Here is a 17015-nt window from a genome sequence, read left to right as displayed (position 1 = left end):
TGAAATCCCGAGCCTCGTGATCCTTAGGTACTTTGATTTCTTTTCCGAATGACGATACCCCGTGTGTGTAGATACCTCCCCGAGACCTGCAGCACCGGCGTGGAAAGTGTCCGACGCATCCGTTCCAAATGTTGTGGAACTCGTTACTTTTTATTCCCCTTCACACACACCACTCGTTTTATAGACATTCGATCGGACGGTCTGCACACACCAGCTTTCTAACTGCAGAGAGAAAAAGGGGTACGGTACTATAAAAGGAAGCTGTGGCTGAAACAGGTTGTTTTACAACACCAAATTCGTTAGAGACCCTCGCCCGGATGGCGTATAGCCGACAATCATGACCAGAACACTCGCCAAAAAGAACGCAATGCAAAAGATACAGCTACATACAAACGTCTCATATAACCCTATATACACGTCTTTTCTACAGGACCGTGAGCTGCGGCGCGCCAGGCGAAGGCGGGTTGGAGAACCTTGTGGCTACGAACGGTTTGATAATCTTCAGGTCCGAGTCATGGTTGTCAAACTTGTAGTACGCCTTTGCAATGTCGTCAATGTTGATCCGATGAGAAACGAACAGTTGCGTCGGCTTGACCTTGCCAGTGACAATGTACTCGTCCATGACATGCTGCATGTACTTGTGCGTCGGGCACTGCCCGTTTCCGATGAACCGGATTCCGCGCTGCATGAGGCTGCCACTGGAGGAATAGCCGAGATGACTTGCATAAGCAAAACGTGCGAAACTCCATCGGCGCCACATGCACTTGAGCAACTTACATGTTCAGGTGGTTTGTGAACCCTCCGTAAACGCCGGTAAGGGCGACGGTGCCGTAGGAGATGGTGCTTGTGATCATCTCATTCAAATTCTCCGAGCTGTCCGTCTCGAGCCCGAGCGCGATCTCCGCCTTGTGCGCAAACCCCTTTGCGTATTCACCAGCAGCGCACTCGAGCGCAACATCCAGACCGGCAGGACGAGTCGGGTCGCGTCCGTCAACCCCCGGTTTCGTGAGTTCGACAATCCGCGCCTGCACCCCCTTGTGCTCATCGAAGTTGATGGATTCAATGCGAACGGTCGGATAGTCCCGTTTGATCACTTTCACGACGTGATCCAGCCGCCACTGTCAAAAACGCAATAAGCCTTGAACCCGCAATGCGAACAGTTGAATGTAAAGCACCATGCGAACCTGCACGTTGTCAATCACGATGATGTGTTTCGCGCCCCGAATCGCTGACCAGACGGCTCCCATTATGCCACTAACGAACAACCAGAGGAGAGAAAAGCTGTCATTAGCATCCGCCGTGCGCTCGGTTTCTCAAATCCGCGGCTTACATTGCGCCACAGCCCCAGATCCCGACAATGTCATTTTCCTTCACACCCGCGTCTGACACTTGGTGGAATGAGGTGACCAGGATATCGGAGATGTAGAGCGCTTCCTCGTCTGGGACAGAGTCCGGCACTTTGATGCAGTTCGCGTCTCCATGCGGAATGCGCGTGTACTCAGATTGACATCCAGCGAAACCCCCAGTGAAATGCGAGTATCTGTGTTTGAAGAAAGGGCGGAGGCAGTTCATCGATCAGTGTCCCAGCCCATTGACGGATACGATACAACCACGCATACCTACCCCAGCATTCCGCAGGACCTATGCCCGTACATGGAATTCATCAACGCCGAGTCGTTTGTCCTAACGCAAGCCGATGACAGCTTCTGCCGGCACATGAAGCACGTTCCGCACGCCACGTTGAATCCCGCAACCACCCTGTCGCCGACCTTCAGTTTCGTCACTGCCGAGCCGACCGCCTCGACCACGCCCATCCCCTCGTGTCCTAGGATATCGCCCGACTGCATCTCGAGGATGGCGCCGTGCAGAAGGTGCATGTCGGAACCGCAGACGGTCGACCCAGTGATTCGCAAAATAATGTCGTGATCGTCAACTAGTTTGGGCTTGAGAGCCTCACCCACGCGCACGTCGTTTTTGGCATGCCAGATGAGGGCCTAAAGACGGGGATTGAGACACCAGAGTTAGAGACCAGCTTCCTTGGATATGCAGTCGCAGACACAAAAAAGCGCAAGCTATGCCTTCATCTTTTCGCCAGACGGGTCGGCCAGAAGGTCGGGGTTGTTGGACGGGTTTGCACCCGAGGTTGTGTCGAGGCCGCTGGGGGTCTTGAGGGTCTTGTCGATGAGACTTGCTAGTGCGTTCATTTTGAGCTATGCAACGACGGGTTGAGATAGAAGCGGTGGGTTTGCGATAAGGAGCAGTGATGGGGCGGGCGGCAGGGTGGTTGCTCTTGAGTGTTTATGTACCCAAGAGACCTGTGAGATGTGGGTGCGATGTGGTCATGGTCGAGCGGTGGATGTTTAGGGAGCGGAGGCGGCGCGTGGGGAAAAGGCCACAAATGACCCAACAATGACAGCATCGCGTCGCTCTCTCAACTGCGCCTGGCCTGAGAGCTCCTTGCAGATTTTGCCAGCAGCACTCACAAGAACGTCGGATTGGGAGGAAACGCTGCTGTAGATCTAGAGAGATTTGGCGCAAAAGTTGGAGGAAGGCAAGAATGCAAAAGACCAAACCCGCGGTTTTGAGCTGGTGAAATCCAAGTTCCCCATTCGGCGAGCGATTCAAAAGGATTCGCATGGGCATTCACGTCCAGGTTATGTGTGGGTTCAGATCAAGAACCAACTTTTAACCCGATGAATGACATAACAGACTGACACAATTGATTGATCAATTTTTGTCCTAACATTTTTCTCGTGAAGAACACGTCCGATGGCTCCCCGTTCTGATGTTCCCTACTTCTTTCTGATAGTGGCGACCTTTTCTTTTCCGCTTCCCGTCCCAGTGCCTGTGCCTCTCCCAGCGACCAGAGCTTTGTTCTTTTTCAATCCTCCAGCACTAGTAAAGACGTTTAGTCCTTCATCAAAGAGGTGACTTAAGGGAATTCGATCGGATACTTACAAGGCCTTGACCATCTGTATGATAGTAATGAAGAATGAGACGTTCATCTGGCTGAGAAAGCGAATGTGACTTTTCAATCCCTACCGTGGCAAAGACAGTCTGCACACGTCGGATTTCCCAGATGACGCTGCGTTCCTCCAAAGCCTACGAGGGAGAACCCATTCGCTAGTCAGACAAATTTGTTGAGTATATGTTCGGGCTAGCTGCGCCTACATTTGACTCTTCCAATTTTGCAAAGTTCAAAGTCGTAAGACTCTGCATCACTTTAGCGAGCTTGAAAAGCGGCATGACAATGATCACAAACACGATGCTCGATAACACAGCAAAGGCTACTGCGATGCCGATGGAGGTGCGAAGAGCTCTGTTCCGTGCATCCTCGATCGTACCATAGACCTAGGACGCTTCCAGATGAGGATATAGGGAAAGACTGCCCAGAGAAAGACGGGACCTTTACGCACCCTGCGACGTGGGATCGCTACAGCTAGCAGTCCATCCTGGGATATGTAAGAGCTGATGCTGACTCTTTGAGTGACCAGAATCTGGAGGAGCGAAGAGAAAGTAACATCAGTGGGCTACATTTTCACGCTACCCTGCACCGTCTCCCTTCTAGTTCTTCACTACCCAGAGGCCATCATAACCGGGGAGCTGCACATCTTGGTATTGCTGAACTGTTCGAAACGGGGTTGCGGCATTTTCGAACGTAACAAAATCCTCAGTGAGTCTGTTCCGCAGCGAGATGGTTAGTGCATCCGGGTCGGGGAGTGTAAAAGTGTTCTTTGAAGTGACGGTGGTATTCGTCGCCACCATGTTGCTGCTGGCTACAATTTGCAGGTTTTGATTGAAGAAAGCGACCACTGATTGATAGACAGACGAGTACGACAGGCAGGTTAGCGGCCGTCAGAGTGCTGTGTGGGAGCAATGGCATTTGTCCGAAACTGACCACTATCATCCGTGGGCTTGTTGTTGAGCAAAATGCTGTTCCAGGTGGAATCGACGCGGATTCCGGCGCTGCAGTGGTAGTTGGGAAGGTTACTGGAAGCGACAAAGTGAGGCGTGGTCACCCAGGCGACGTAGGTCCCTTTCTCGCTGACGTATGCTGGTGGGATACCCCCAAATCAAAAATGCAAGGAGAGTTAGCATAACGAGGGTGTACGTTGGCGGAAACCGTTATATGAATGTTCGACAACGCACCATTCCAATACGTTGAATTCATCACCTCCAAGTCACCTAGCTGCATTCGATTCGCCAGAGATACTTGATGGAGATAGTCGTGGACCACGGGTGCGCTCGCATTGAATGACAAGGCTATTGCCACCGCGTGAAAAAGTTTGCGTGCAAGGATTATGAATCGACCGCTACGAAATATGAGGGGATGGCGGAAAATCGACTCACTCTTTTTATTGACCATGTACACAGCTACTTTTCCTCCGTCGTCCGATGCTGTTCAATGTACTAAATTAGTGAAAGGCTGATGGCAGAAACATTCTTGAAAAGTGCAAGGAAACGAGAGAGAGTCTTACGTGACCAATCACCCTTGTAGATGATGTTCCCAAGCAATGGATGAGGATAGGTGAACATCTGAAATTCGGAGTTAGTTGAGTCGTTTGGTGCATTACCGTTCTGATAAGCTGGTATAAGGCTGACCTGGGTCCAATGGATAGTTGCATTACTCATGGGACTGCCCGGACTGTAAGAAAAGAGATGTCATCAGGGAATCCGGAATGCCAACCCGTCCCGAACTTCATGATATCAGATACCAACCCATTCGGCGGAATCCAGGAAGTTTGCGTGCATCCAATGGTGTCCAGGTTGTACTTGAAGTACATGCCAATCAGATCGCCAGCCCAAGGCTCGTTCTCCAAACCTTGAATTTCTAGTGCGGCATGGGATAAGATGTTCAAAGGGCCGATGTTCGGGAATAGAACCAAGCATATTTTCAATTTACCACGGCCGGGAGCAAAGGAAGCTGCTACTCTGGGCATTGATGTCAAGTACTCAACTAGCGGAAAGATGTTTTTGACAGACCCCGTGATGTTCATGGACACCTGGAATGTCCCAAGCATTGATATCAAGGGAGACCATTCGTTAAAAACATCTCCGACAAAAATATGGAAGTCCGAGTACCAACCCTCTGCATCAATGCATCTAGATATTCAGTACTGAGTTGGTCGACCGCTGTAGTACTTCCTTGACCGAGCAGAATAAAGGTCTTTTGCGATACGCAGTTTTAGTGCGTCGTGCCGATACAAGAGGACGCACAGATTATGCGAGTAAACACCTACCGGAGCCAGCACCGCAATCAAGGAGGCAATCAGCAGTAGAGGCGCCAAGATCGTCATCGGGAATCCGGGAAAACGGGTCAGTTTCTCCTTTTTGGAAGAAGCGCCGGCGAGGTCGCTGATCATGGCATCGGTTTCGCCTTTCTCAATGTCATCCTCGAGTTCTTTGCCTTGCTGGCTTGTCATCTTGAAGGAATCCGATCCCGGGGACGAGATTCGTTTACCGATGAAACTTTGAGCAAAGGTTTGTCGACAGTTCTGTCAGTGACGGCAATTTCCTATAATGCACCGTCAGTCGGGTGTCTTCATGGCGATAAAAGCGAGCAGTTTTCCGAGTGAGCGCGAATACAATCCCAGTTGCGGGATCTTGTTTCATACGCTCGGCACAAAACGGGAGGCTCAACGAATGTTTGTCTTGGGCACTATAGCGCTTATTATCAACAGCAAGAATTGGGTTAAAGTTGATGGGTTCGTCACATAAAATGGGTGAAGGTTACGGGTACTCGGCCCTATCTCCGATTAACTCCGTAAAAATCGACAGCGCGACTGACAACTGAGTTTGACGGGAGGACAATCTGCACGATCATTTCATTCCGAATCTGACAATCAGTGGGCTAATTAGTAAAAGATCCAAGAAGATCTAGCATAACCCATGAAAGATTCCGCATATGGTGAACAAATGACGACAGGGCAGCCTATAGTACGTTTGGATTCTCGCCGTCCCCGGTGAACAGATTGTTCCAGAAGATGGGTCTGACCAGGGCAAGCGACCAGAGGTCGACGTCCTCCTTTCGATTTGCAATTTGCGGCCGCTTATCCAGCAGTTTGTTCAGCAGTGGAGTATTCGCGTTCAAGAACTGTTTTATCGATGACGACCCCTCAGGATAGCACGAGCTTCACGATCTCCGAATGATCGAATGTTGTGTTAGGAAGAGTTTTGGCCAAGGAGGAGGAGCGCAATTCTCGGTGTTGCGCCCGCCGCTTGGCCTCGTTCCCATTGTTTGAGCTCATCACGTAACATGAGGATATTTGCAGCTTCATATACCCCTTCCAGAATGTTCGTCAGAGAGACAAGCTGCTTCGATTGAAGCCACTCGAGGGCACCGGGGGCCAGGTACGATGAGCACAGAGATTAGCGCGAGATTAGCGCGAGGCAGTTCCGCCGTCTAAGCAATCGACGGATACGGCCAGATGAGGGTATAATGTTGTCTCGAGTGCCGAAACTGGTGCCATCGGGGGAGATTTCCAGGCTCCAAATCTTCGACGGGTGCGTCATTTGCCAAGTCTGGCAACGTCGGTCTGTTACCTACCCACATCGACTGGCAATAAAATGAACGAGTCGCATGAGTCGCTCAGGACGAGTCCGCTGCTACCAGACTGGGCAAACACTACACGTTTGACGTTAGACGGCAGCATAATCGGCTCACCCATGATTGCGCCGGTTTGGCCATTCCAGTAACGCAAGGTTGGACCGTCGATTGCATAGAAGATGTCTGCATTGATGGAAGTCCGGCCATGCGGCTCGCCGAGACTGTCGGGAACGATGATCTGGACGTTTCCCTGATCGATCGAAGCCGTGGTAAGGACAAGTGCGGACGATTCTGCTCTTCCCTGGAGATTTGTCCGATCGGTTACATAAGGGCTTTGTGCGGAAGGTTCTGAAAGGACCTGAGCCTCTTTGATGCGAGCCAAGGAAGGCTTTTGATGTGGCGATGCAGGTTCTGGCATTCCGTTTTGCGGTGTTGATTGTACCCTCAGGATCAGATCCCTACTCAAATGGGAATCCACACATATCGCAATTACAGAATACAGTACAGAGTATTTTCCCGAAAATGACTACATCGCCGGATGGATCCATGGAAGGCACCGCTTTTCCCCTCTCCAGTTCAAGCTCATTCAAACGAACCTGAACCTTGCCACCGAAACAGCCACTGTACGTAGAGCTCAGTACAAATGTCATGAAAATTACGGAAGGGGAATACATCCCACTCTTGCGTGGAAGATGTGGAGATGGAAGATGCCGGGATGGAGGGTGCAGAGATGTCGGCGTAGGAGGAGGTGGGTGAGGAGGCCGGGGACCCGTTAAGTATACTTGACTTGGGAATATCTTGGTTGACCTTCGGAAAAGACTGGTGCTGATAGACCGATCTCTGCATCCACGTTTCTGGTGTTCAGTATCAGGATACCTTGCGTCTCTTGATTTTCCTCGATCATTGGCATCGCGATGCAGGCCGACGGGTCGGCGCTTTTTCGGCGCACGATGTCGGAGACCGACACTTTGTGCTTCGGCGGAACGGAATGTGTTGTGCTCTTCGGGAACATAATCATGAATGCCACTGGGTACGACAGCACAGAGCCCCTGTATGGCAAAAACGACGACCCAAACACGTAAGCTACCGAACCACGCAATGAGGAGGAATCACGATTAATACCCTACCAGTTGAATATTTTCGTCAGTATGTCGGTAGCGAGGACGCTGCCCACCAGCGCCTTCCGACTGACAACGTCCACGTTGATCACAAATAATGCGACCGAATCCAGAAAGAGCGCGGTAACGAACAACCAAGTCATGTCGATATAATACCATAACAGCTGTTTTGAGCCGGGATCAAGCAAATCGCGCCGATGACTTCGAAACCGTCGAATGTTGACGAGGCCCAACGTAATCAGAATGAAGCATTCAGCGTGATAGATGAACTGAGGCGCGACGGTCGCCAGGACTAAATCGTGTGCGAATATCCAAGGAAGTACAATGAACAGGGCACAGCTCAGCATGCTGTGTGCGAGAAGTATGCGTGCTTCCAGGATAGAAATCATGCTTTGATGTAGTACCCCTGCGCTGATTTCGCCGAAGATCGCATACATGACAAAGTACGCGCACGATTTGGTACACCACGCGATGTCGAGAAGAACGTCAGCAACGTGGACAAGCTTGCGGTCTTCCGCATCGTAGGTGGCTAGAGGTTTAACTGCTACCGTGTATGCGCCATCACCATCCACGGAAACTTTGTATCCTTCCTTATATTTGACATAGGATGCCAAGGAGTCGTACGCGAGGATGGCGGCGAGGGATAACAAGAGTAGTGTCGACGCCAAGGTTTTAAGCTCGAACTTTCTGATTCGTTTCCATCTGAGGGACTTGAAACGATCGACCTGCCACATGCGCAATAGCACGAATCCAGTCACGAAGATATTTCCCAGGCCACGATCAATGTAGCTGTACTGTGTGAGATGCATCCTGAACAATGCGCATAGCTGGTTAATCAGGATGCGACAGTCGTGGGCTACCCATATACTGGCGCGTTGTCGGAATCGTACGTAATCGGCAATACACGCGAACGAACTGTGATTCTACTCGCGGCTGGGACCAAGAATGAACGAAAACGGCGCATTTTGTCATATCGGGTCCTGTCAATTATAGCAAAAGAGAGAACCCAGTAGAATCCCACGTCACTGCGACTCTTAAAATAACTCAAGGGTGGTCGGGAGAAGCTGATCTGTTTAACAATCGTTGGGCTCGCAACAGAGATGATCCAAAACTTGAATACAACCGTCAACAAGTGCGGCTTGGCAGGCTTGTCAGAACTCCACCCGCCCGACCCAATGCCACTGGGTGCTGTACAGAAGTAGCCGGCTAAGATTACCATCAATGACTCATCGTTCCGCTATGCTGACCGTTTCTGAAGGAGGTGGCCAATGCTGGGGCAGTTTTTGAGATGCCTCTCGCCAGCAATACAATCCAGGGCCGTGCAATTTGAATCTCGTACAGGGTTCAGGTTCGTGGAAGCGGTCCAGTAACATAGATGCCTGCACTTGTTCTAGTACAGTCACTTCTCGTTTATTTCAATTCCGGTTACTTCAACTTTCGCTTATTTCAACGGTCAGAGGGTCAGGGTTTAGGGTTAGGGTTCGGGTAACATTGACTTTGACAACACTGGGAGCACGAGGCTTGAGCACACTGAAGAGTTCATTGCTCGCCAGATTCTTAGTGAGGAAGGGTTGGAGGTTATGGGGTTAGCCTAGGGAATGCCTGTTCACCGAGCTTAGCGTAGGGTTTAGTTGCGTACCTGTTTGTATACCCTTAGTATGAGGAGGATTTCAGATATTTCAACTTTCGCTTATTTCAAGGGTCAACGGTGTTGAAATAAACGAGAAGTGACTGTAAGTGAAGTTTCACTTCAGCGCCATTAAGCTTCCTTACGAACTGGTTCTGGTGAACCTGACGTTTCTCTTTCGCCATACCCCAGTTTGCACCCAACAGTCCAACACGTCGGGATGGAATATTTTGGCACCTGCGATGCTACACCAGAAAACCTGACCGAACTATCAACGACTGTCTGGGCGCTATGGTATAGCAATTCACGACAGCTTTCAGGTGTGCATGTTTGCAAATTGGCAGAAGCAAGGGCGTGATTCGACCATCGAATTCGACGGGTTCTGCTGTGCTGTAAAACACGGAGTGCTTTAATACTTTCAGCGGTACACTTCGAAAATGTATCCTGGTAGAAATCAGGGAGGTCGACCACGTATGATCTGAGGAAGGGGCTCAGTTCGCTCAAGGGAGTGCCATCAAGCTATGTTTCTCCCCAGCAGGTACGTGGAGCTGCTCATGACGGCCAGCGGGAGGTGTACAAATACAAACGCGGCAAAGCTACAATACTCGGCTTCTTAAGACTTGTCTACAATTCCGAGCACATCCGGTCCATTGATTGCCATAATCACAACGCTCCACAGCAAACATCGTCCACTATTCCAGTTCAATCTTAATGCTGATGATCTTGAACGGTGCATATCCGATCGCAAAGATAGTTGTCTTCTCCGACCCCAGAAGAGGGATCGCGACGTCGGCGGTGTGGACGGATGATCCAGAGTCTTCAAGCACGTTGCAGAAGACTGCGGAGGCCACGGGCAACGATCTGCAGAGAGAGCCAGTGAGCCATGACGATACCAGGTATGAGAAAGGCACACAACCGAATACGTACGTAGTCAATTTGAAGACCCCACGTCCCCCATACGCCTCATAGAACCGCAGAACGAGGGTTTTCAAAGCGGGCTTTGCAGTATCCGACAGCGGTCCTTCGGCGATTTTGATAGTGTCCAGCACAATGTTCGGTTTGTCAATGGAAAAGAACTGACGTGGGGTGAACGATGCCAAGTCTACTGGCGTCGGACTGTGTGGAGCGCGGATCGGGTTAATGATATGGGCAGGGTTTTGCATCATCCGTAGCAGATGGTACGTACGAGATAACCAACGGCACGTTGAACTCATAGCCGGCCTGAACCACATTACTCTCAGCAAAGCTTCCTTTGTGCGGGTACAAGGCGTAGCGGAACGTATGCTCTCCTACGACTCGTACGTGAGCGAATAGCGCATATGTATACTCAATGCAGACGTACGAAAGCTTACCTATGTCGCAATCCGCATCCGGGGCCTGGTGTGGTCCGCCATCAGCACATACATCGTCAAACTGCGAATCATGCTCGAACCCCTTCCATTCCATATCTTACCTTTGGCGCCCGCAACACCGACATACGAATGACATTGCCGTGCACAGCAAACCCGTATTTACTACGTGCGGACCTATATCAGCAGTGCCGCGCGATCTCCCACCGGTGACGGTCAGACTAACCTATCATTCAGCAAAGCCACTCCATAGCCGTGCTCCGAGTAGTCCACGAATTTGTGAGCGCAGACTTCGAATCTCGCTAGGTCCCTGTCATGAAAAATTAGATCAGCTCACGATCCAGAAGCCCTCCAACTATGAGCGGAATGTACGCACCAGCTGTTGTTATAATGCGTTGGGCGCCGAATGAACCCAAACTGTGTCTCATAAGTGGCAAAGTCGTTGTCGATATTGACAGGGAACTCCACTTTCTGCAATACATAGCTGTGTCAGTCCAACACCTTCACATATGTCGCGACCATAACATGAAACTTATCCGTATCTTACCAAGACCCTTCGATTCTCCCTCCAATCAACCCAGGTCTCAAAATCCACTCTCGGGCTCGTCGCCGAAATAATGATCCTCTGCACCACTTTACTAGCCTTCCCCACCTTCAATCCCACCCTCAACACAACCCTCAACGGCCCATCCTCCTCCACAACCAACCCCTCCCCCCCAGCCTGGGCATCCCACCCTTTCTCCAAATGATACACCTCAATATCCCACGCGTCCCAAAACAGCGGTATATCCTCAAACGTCTTGAACGTGTTCGCCAGGTACCCCGGCGCGATCACTTGCCGATTTTCGAGCGTGTCGATGAACGAGCGGATCCGGCCGAGGGGGTCGAATTTGATTTCGATGAATTTGTTCTTTACGATGACTTCGTCTTTGGAGTGGTTGACGATGATGGGTACGAACCAGTCGTCGTGGTCGTCTTTGGTGAAATCGAAGGCCGCGAGGGTGTATGGTGGGATGTCGTTTGCGATATGTAGGCCCTTTGTTTTGTCAGCGGAGAGTTGCTGGAAGGAGGAGTGGGCTTGTGCAGCTGCGCCGGATGAGATGTCGACTTCAACTATCTCGCCGGAGCGGGCCCAAGAGGTCGGGTTGAACACTGCCGATGCGTTGACTGCGGTAGTTCCAATCTGAGCGCCGCCGCTCTTCACGAGATGCTCAAAAGCCCGCTCGCTGAGCTTCGAGCCAGAAGCTTGAATGTCTTTGTAGAACTTTAGCGCATCGATATAGACCATCCCAATCGACGAGCCCGGTAAGACATCATGGAACTGATTGAGCAGCAAAAGCTTCCAAAGCCGATCCAGCTCGGGCTTCTCATACGTGTACCCCGTTCCACTCGTTGTCGAAGCAAGCGCGCCCAAGATCTCAACCTGCCGTAACAGCAGCTCTCCCTTCCGATTGCCCTTCTTGATTAGCGCATGCGTAGTGTATGTCCCGCGATGCAGCTCAAAGTACAGTTCTCCCCGCCAGCTTGTCAGGTCTTTGCTGGTTGCTTCCAGTTTCTCGTAGAAGGAGTTTGGCGTGCCGTGCTCGACTACAGCTGGGAAGCCTTGAAGTTTGCGCACACGCCGCAGTCGTTCGAGCATGGCTCTCAGTGGACCGCCTCCTCCATCGCCGTTGCCATATAGCAGCAAGGACTGATTGGAGTACGCCTTGTCCTTGTTGTTCTGCACCGCGAATATCACGTCCCTCACGCTAGCTTGCGCGGTGTACGTATCGGCCGGCGAAAAGTGGGTCAGCACCGACGTCCCATCCAGACCCGTCCAATTGAAGGTGGTATGCGGAAACTTGTTGATATTGTTCCAGGACAACTTCTGGGTGAAGAAGTACCGCAGGTCCGCCTCGTGGATGATCTGCGGCAGTTGGGCAGAGTAACCAAACGTATCTGGCAACCAGAATACATGGCTTCGCTCGCCAAACTTATGCTCAAAATATCGCTGTCCGTACAGGAATTGCCGGCACATCGCCTCCCCGGAGGGCATGTTGCAGTCCATTTCGACCCAGGTGCCTCCGACGGGGATAAACCGATCCGATTTAGCATGCTTCTTCATACGCTCGAAGAGTTTCGGGTACAGCTGCTCGGTCCATTCGAACTGTTGGGCTTGCGAGGCCGCAAACACATATTCTGGATATTCTTCGATAAGGCCGCATTGGGTGGCCCAGCTTCGTGCCGCTTTTCGTTTCGTCTCGTCATAAGGCCACAGCCATGCCGTGTCGATGTGGCAATTTCCAATAGCGGTGATGACATGTTGTGGAAAGCCCACATCCGCTCTCTTGGCGAAGAATTCAGCGCTGATCTTCTTGGCTTCCACGAGGGAACTGTACGTTCCGAATCAGTATCACTCTCAGAGGAGCTACCAAATCGCACGTTGTTGACGACGCCAATCGCCTACCTTTCGTCATCGTAGGACGCCACGTTCGCAATCGTGTTTGCGGTGGACAATGCATCCCATGATGCTTGGGAATCCTTCGGAAGCTCCTACAAAACGCTTGACGCTTCAGTAGTGGTTGCGACCACGACCATAGCCGTGAGCTCTTCCACACCTTGATCATTGCCACGAGAACCTCCATGTCCCCGAGTAGCTCCCAAGCTACTTTGTTTCGAACGATGATCTCCGCCGTGGCCAGCTTGAAGTACCTATCGTTCTCAGGAGGTTGGATAGACCCATTGCCGCCTGCAGCCGCGATCAACACAGACATAAGCCTTGGTATTGGATCGATTTCGAGCGGCACTATCGCGTCTTACCAACTCCAGCGCCAAACATTCCATTACACGCGCTCTCAATGTACAGCTCAATGTGCTGAGGTTTCTCCTTTCAGACATGTTGCCTCTGACGTCGATACCGTCATCAATCCACCCACCTCCTTTCCGGTGGCATTCTTAGTGAGTCTATACTCGACATGCCTGTCGATATTGTTGTCGCCTGTGATTCCCATCAACGGCTCTCCGTCCGTTGACCAAACCAGCGCTTCACATGTCGGATCAAAGATCAGCTCCACTTCTTCCCCTTTGAATGAAGCCGGGATGTCGATTGTGACGCGAAACCAGTGCGTTGACCACGCTGGAATCAAAGAAGCGCACATCAGGATGACGCCCAAGTGATTTGAAGTCGGCAAACGCCTGGAAAGATCGTTACGCACTCGGTCCAAACTTGTCCCCCACTTTTGCCGGAGAAAAGTCCCCCTTGATAGCTTGGTCGAATGGACTACAAGGAACACAGCAACGTTGAGCTCTCTTTCCGTCACCGCTCTCAAGACCACATGCATGCACCACATACATGCGCTGCAGGTCCGACACTGAGGAAACCTCCAACTTCACAGCCGCCTGGTCCCGGTGCTTTATGAGCGCGGCCTGGAGGTTGACATCGTCGAATTGACACTTGGCGATGAAGTTTTGCAAACGCGAAAGAGTGATGTCTCTGTGCTGCTCATTCCCAATCATGATGAATAAGATAGTGTTTTGGCACGAAGCAAGCTGGTTAGTTTGTTCCCACTGGCTTTCCCGTTCACCTTTTGCAAAGTGTTGAAGGGAGCGGTGAGGAGCTCCTGTCCTTCCTTTCGTGGGCTTTGACCCATCCTCCGTGATGAGCACTACGAGAAGCGCAAGGGGAGGATAGAAGAAGAGCGGCTCTATGTGAGTTTTTCGCCTTGTTCCGGCTGGTGGGAGGGTGATGGTGGAAACGCAAGCAAGCTGATCTCTGGCAGCGTCTTTGGGAAGGGAGGCCTGGGGATTCATCAGACGCGTCCGCCCAGTTGTCCGAGCGGGTCATGACAAACGTGACGGACATGTATCCCCCCCTCGTCAAAACCCCACCCCTCAGGACAGGATTTGCAAGGTTGCGGACCCCCAACTCACTTACCACCGACCGCCTCCTCAAGCCCTAACACCGCTCCAACTTTTGAACCTCATCCCACTACAAAACTACCGCCGCAGAAATGGCCAACCGACCCAAAACACAAGCCAGAACACTCGTCAACTCTGTCGCAGGGACCGTGCTGCCCATCGTGCAGTCCGCCCAGGGGTATGCGCTCGCAGTAGCCCGTACTACGAAGGGCATCTTGGACGCTTATCCGCCCGTTAAGGTGTGTTTCTTTAAACGCTGCAGTGAAGTCTGGTAGTGGTTTTTTTTTTGCGGGTAGCCGAGTGGTAGGGTGCGCGAAGTAGTGCGAAGGCCGAACGCGAGCATAGCGAGAGGGAGGGAAGGGAGATTCTGCGCAAGCTGGGCGAGCGCGAGCGGGGCAAGGGCAAGCGATTGGGATGTTGCTTCGGTCGATAGAACCACGAGGGCTCGCTCTCGCCCTTGCAGAACGAAAGGGTTTGCTTCGCACATCGAAAACCAATGAATTTTCGCTGTCCCTCGCCGAAGGAAGGCGCGCGCAGAATGCATGCACCATCTCGACGAGGATGATAACCTGCGTCTCCGGCATTGAAGTCCCCACACTAACACTCACATGCTGTGTCTCCACTCTCAGGCTTTCGTGTACACTCTCGGCGGCGCGGCAGCGATCCCACTCGCAGTCTTCACTACCTATGGTAATCCCATCACCATGCCTGAGAAAATCCATTCAATTGCCTGCTAACAAGACCCTACTCTCATCTTTTGAAACTATAGGAGCGGCAACGGGCGCAATCGTCGTCGGCGTCGCCGGCACAGGCGTAGCGCTCGTGCAGGGCGGGTTCCTCGCGTTTGGCGGTTTTGTCCTGTTCTGGTTCTTACTGGGGGCACTCATCTTTGCGGCGATCAGTGCGTTTTGGTTCACCGTCGCATACTTTGCATACCAAGTCGCTAAGCGATTAGAAGGCAGTCCCCAACAAACCGCGTAAACTTCGAACACCAACTTCACTTACGAGAACGTTATGCTTACATGACATCAACACGAGAAAAGAGAGAAAACCCTTTCAACAAGCATGCCTCCGTCGAACTGCAAACACAAACGATATAGTTGACATGGGGGCAGATATTATGATTAAGACGAAGGAAGGGGAGGCAAATCGCCAAAGGGAGAGCAAGTTACATTATGAGCATTCTGTATGAGCCCTAAGCATATTCTGTATATTTACATGGTTGGGAATATGAAGAGGAACGAACATTTGTCGCATCAGTTGGGCATCTGCTGGGGATATGATGACGATGCGACGAGTGCGATCAACGAAGCGCTCTCCAAATCCATCACGCCTTCCATCCCATCTCCCATTCCCACCGCTTACCGCAACTCAAACCCCGCCTCCTCATCCAACACCCTCACCAACCTCCCCGCCTCCCTCCCCCCCAACGCCTTCATCGCCCCCCACCCCCCCTTCCCCAAACACTCCACCAACCCCTCCACCCTCGTCCACCTCACAACGCCCATCCCCGCCAACGCCTCCGCCAGTTCCGTCTGATGGTTATCCATCAACGTCTCGTTGACGACCACGAGCAGCGGTTTACGTAACGCGAGGGATTCGAGGATGGAGCCGGCGCCTGCGTGGGAGATTATGAGGGTTGCGGAGGTGAGTGAGGGGAGGAGGGTTGGGTGGTAGGTGTAGGTGTGGATTGCGAGGGGGGTGGGATGTGTTGGGGATGTGTAGGTGAAGTGGTGGTCGGTGGAGGTATCGGGTGGTGATGATGCTGGTGTGACACCCGGGACGGTAGTGAGACAGAGGGGACTAGACCCGTGTTGGATCGTCAGGGATGAGCAGTTGAGGTCGAGGAGGAGGGTGAGGAAGGGGTGGGAGCATACGGTGGTGATGAGGGAGTCGAAACGGGTTGTGCCGACTGTTACGAAGATTCGGGAGGTTACGGTGGGGGAATCTGGTTGGTGGGCGTTGTCGTGCTGTGGAGAGGTCGATGCGGCTTTTGCTGCTGCTGCCCTTGCGGTTGCTCTTGCCGCTGGTTTGCGTGCGTTCATGTCGGTCGGCCTGTGGTGTGTTTGGAGAGGAAGAGATGGCAAGGAATTCTATCTCTCACCCACCTCTCGAAGCGTGACGCGATCTCAGCGCTTTGCAGTGGCTGAAAGCAGAGTAATCAGGTGGGGGACGAAGTTCAGGCACTACGGACGGCTGATGCGTATACGTAGCTGACCGGAGGTGAAGGCAAGTGTGTTGTGCGAAATGCCGCAGCCGAATCTTGCTATGGCGAGGTATCTTTGCGGGGGAAGACGCCCGGACCAACGCGTTCGAGCTGCAAGAACACCAGGAAGAACACATTTCGAAGCCCTCAAATTCTTCCAACACCCGGTTACATTTGACAATGTGCCACTGGCAATTTGAAGCTACCATGCGCTAAGACGTGATACATATGTACAAAGATACGCAGGGTGTTCGCCCTCTTCCAGCCCCGT

The 17015-nt window shown here is 52.0% G+C and overlaps 7 protein-coding genes across 7 annotated transcripts; 1 reads left to right on the top strand and 6 right to left on the bottom strand.

Moving 5' to 3' along the window:
* Positions 1-129: 129 nt before the first annotated feature.
* On the bottom strand, positions 130-2401 carry EV422DRAFT_540478 (chaperonin 10-like protein). Its single transcript, XM_053071143.1, has 6 exons — positions 2079-2401; positions 1624-1994; positions 1331-1540; positions 1185-1254; positions 778-1118; positions 130-698 (listed from the first exon to the last, which is right to left on the bottom strand). The coding sequence occupies exons 1-6, from the start codon at positions 2202-2204 to the stop codon at positions 425-427; spliced, it is 1392 nt and encodes a 463-aa protein (XP_052922638.1). The 5' UTR covers positions 2205-2401; the 3' UTR covers positions 130-424.
* EV422DRAFT_540472 (uncharacterized protein) lies at positions 2402-5674 on the bottom strand. Its single transcript, XM_053071142.1, has 15 exons — positions 5241-5674; positions 5087-5167; positions 4904-5003; positions 4720-4831; positions 4603-4645; positions 4479-4536; positions 4351-4398; positions 4150-4263; positions 3899-4054; positions 3580-3812; positions 3417-3497; positions 3172-3351; positions 3043-3102; positions 2959-2972; positions 2402-2895 (listed from the first exon to the last, which is right to left on the bottom strand). Exons 1-15 carry the CDS (start codon positions 5421-5423, stop codon positions 2793-2795), a joined length of 1566 nt encoding a protein of 521 aa, XP_052922637.1. The 5' UTR covers positions 5424-5674; the 3' UTR covers positions 2402-2792.
* Positions 5675-7003: 1329 nt separating this feature from the next.
* On the bottom strand, positions 7004-7292 carry EV422DRAFT_540470 (uncharacterized protein; the record flags this gene model as incomplete). The annotated part of the gene is made up of 1 exon (XM_053071141.1): positions 7004-7292. The coding sequence occupies exon 1, from the start codon at positions 7219-7221 to the stop codon at positions 7006-7008; it is 216 nt and encodes a 71-aa protein (XP_052922636.1). The 5' UTR covers positions 7222-7292.
* Positions 7275-8587, bottom strand: EV422DRAFT_540469 (uncharacterized protein). Its single transcript, XM_053071140.1, has 2 exons — positions 7675-8587; positions 7275-7596 (listed from the first exon to the last, which is right to left on the bottom strand). Exons 1-2 carry the CDS (start codon positions 8472-8474, stop codon positions 7320-7322), a joined length of 1077 nt encoding a protein of 358 aa, XP_052922635.1. The 5' UTR covers positions 8475-8587; the 3' UTR covers positions 7275-7319.
* A 1310-nt stretch (positions 8588-9897) lies between these two features.
* EV422DRAFT_540467 (glycosyl hydrolases family 38 N-terminal domain-containing protein) lies at positions 9898-14435 on the bottom strand. Its single transcript, XM_053071139.1, has 15 exons — positions 14205-14435; positions 13973-14118; positions 13836-13900; positions 13557-13756; positions 13441-13495; positions 13239-13369; positions 13088-13173; positions 11189-13013; positions 11018-11112; positions 10868-10951; positions 10746-10806; positions 10645-10669; positions 10479-10581; positions 10220-10408; positions 9898-10153 (listed from the first exon to the last, which is right to left on the bottom strand). The coding sequence occupies exons 1-15, from the start codon at positions 14268-14270 to the stop codon at positions 9985-9987; spliced, it is 3300 nt and encodes a 1099-aa protein (XP_052922634.1). The 5' UTR covers positions 14271-14435; the 3' UTR covers positions 9898-9984.
* On the top strand, positions 14420-15976 carry EV422DRAFT_540464 (uncharacterized protein). The gene is made up of 3 exons (XM_053071138.1): positions 14420-14777; positions 15168-15228; positions 15308-15976. Exons 1-3 carry the CDS (start codon positions 14631-14633, stop codon positions 15517-15519), a joined length of 420 nt encoding a protein of 139 aa, XP_052922633.1. The 5' UTR covers positions 14420-14630; the 3' UTR covers positions 15520-15976.
* Positions 15900-16853, bottom strand: EV422DRAFT_622389 (glycosyltransferase family 28 C-terminal domain-containing protein; the record flags this gene model as incomplete). The annotated part of the gene is made up of 1 exon (XM_053074172.1): positions 15900-16853. Exon 1 carries the CDS (start codon positions 16581-16583, stop codon positions 15900-15902), a length of 684 nt encoding a protein of 227 aa, XP_052922632.1. The 5' UTR covers positions 16584-16853.
* Positions 16854-17015: the final 162 nt, after the last annotated feature.

Source organism: Fimicolochytrium jonesii (genome assembly GCF_025526975.1).
Source record: "Fimicolochytrium jonesii strain JEL569 chromosome Unknown EV422scaffold_26, whole genome shotgun sequence".
Classification (NCBI taxonomy): domain Eukaryota; kingdom Fungi; phylum Chytridiomycota; class Chytridiomycetes; order Spizellomycetales; family Powellomycetaceae; genus Fimicolochytrium; species Fimicolochytrium jonesii.
Note: the sequence above shows the minus strand (reverse complement) of the source record. Positions and strands in the feature narration are given on the sequence as shown.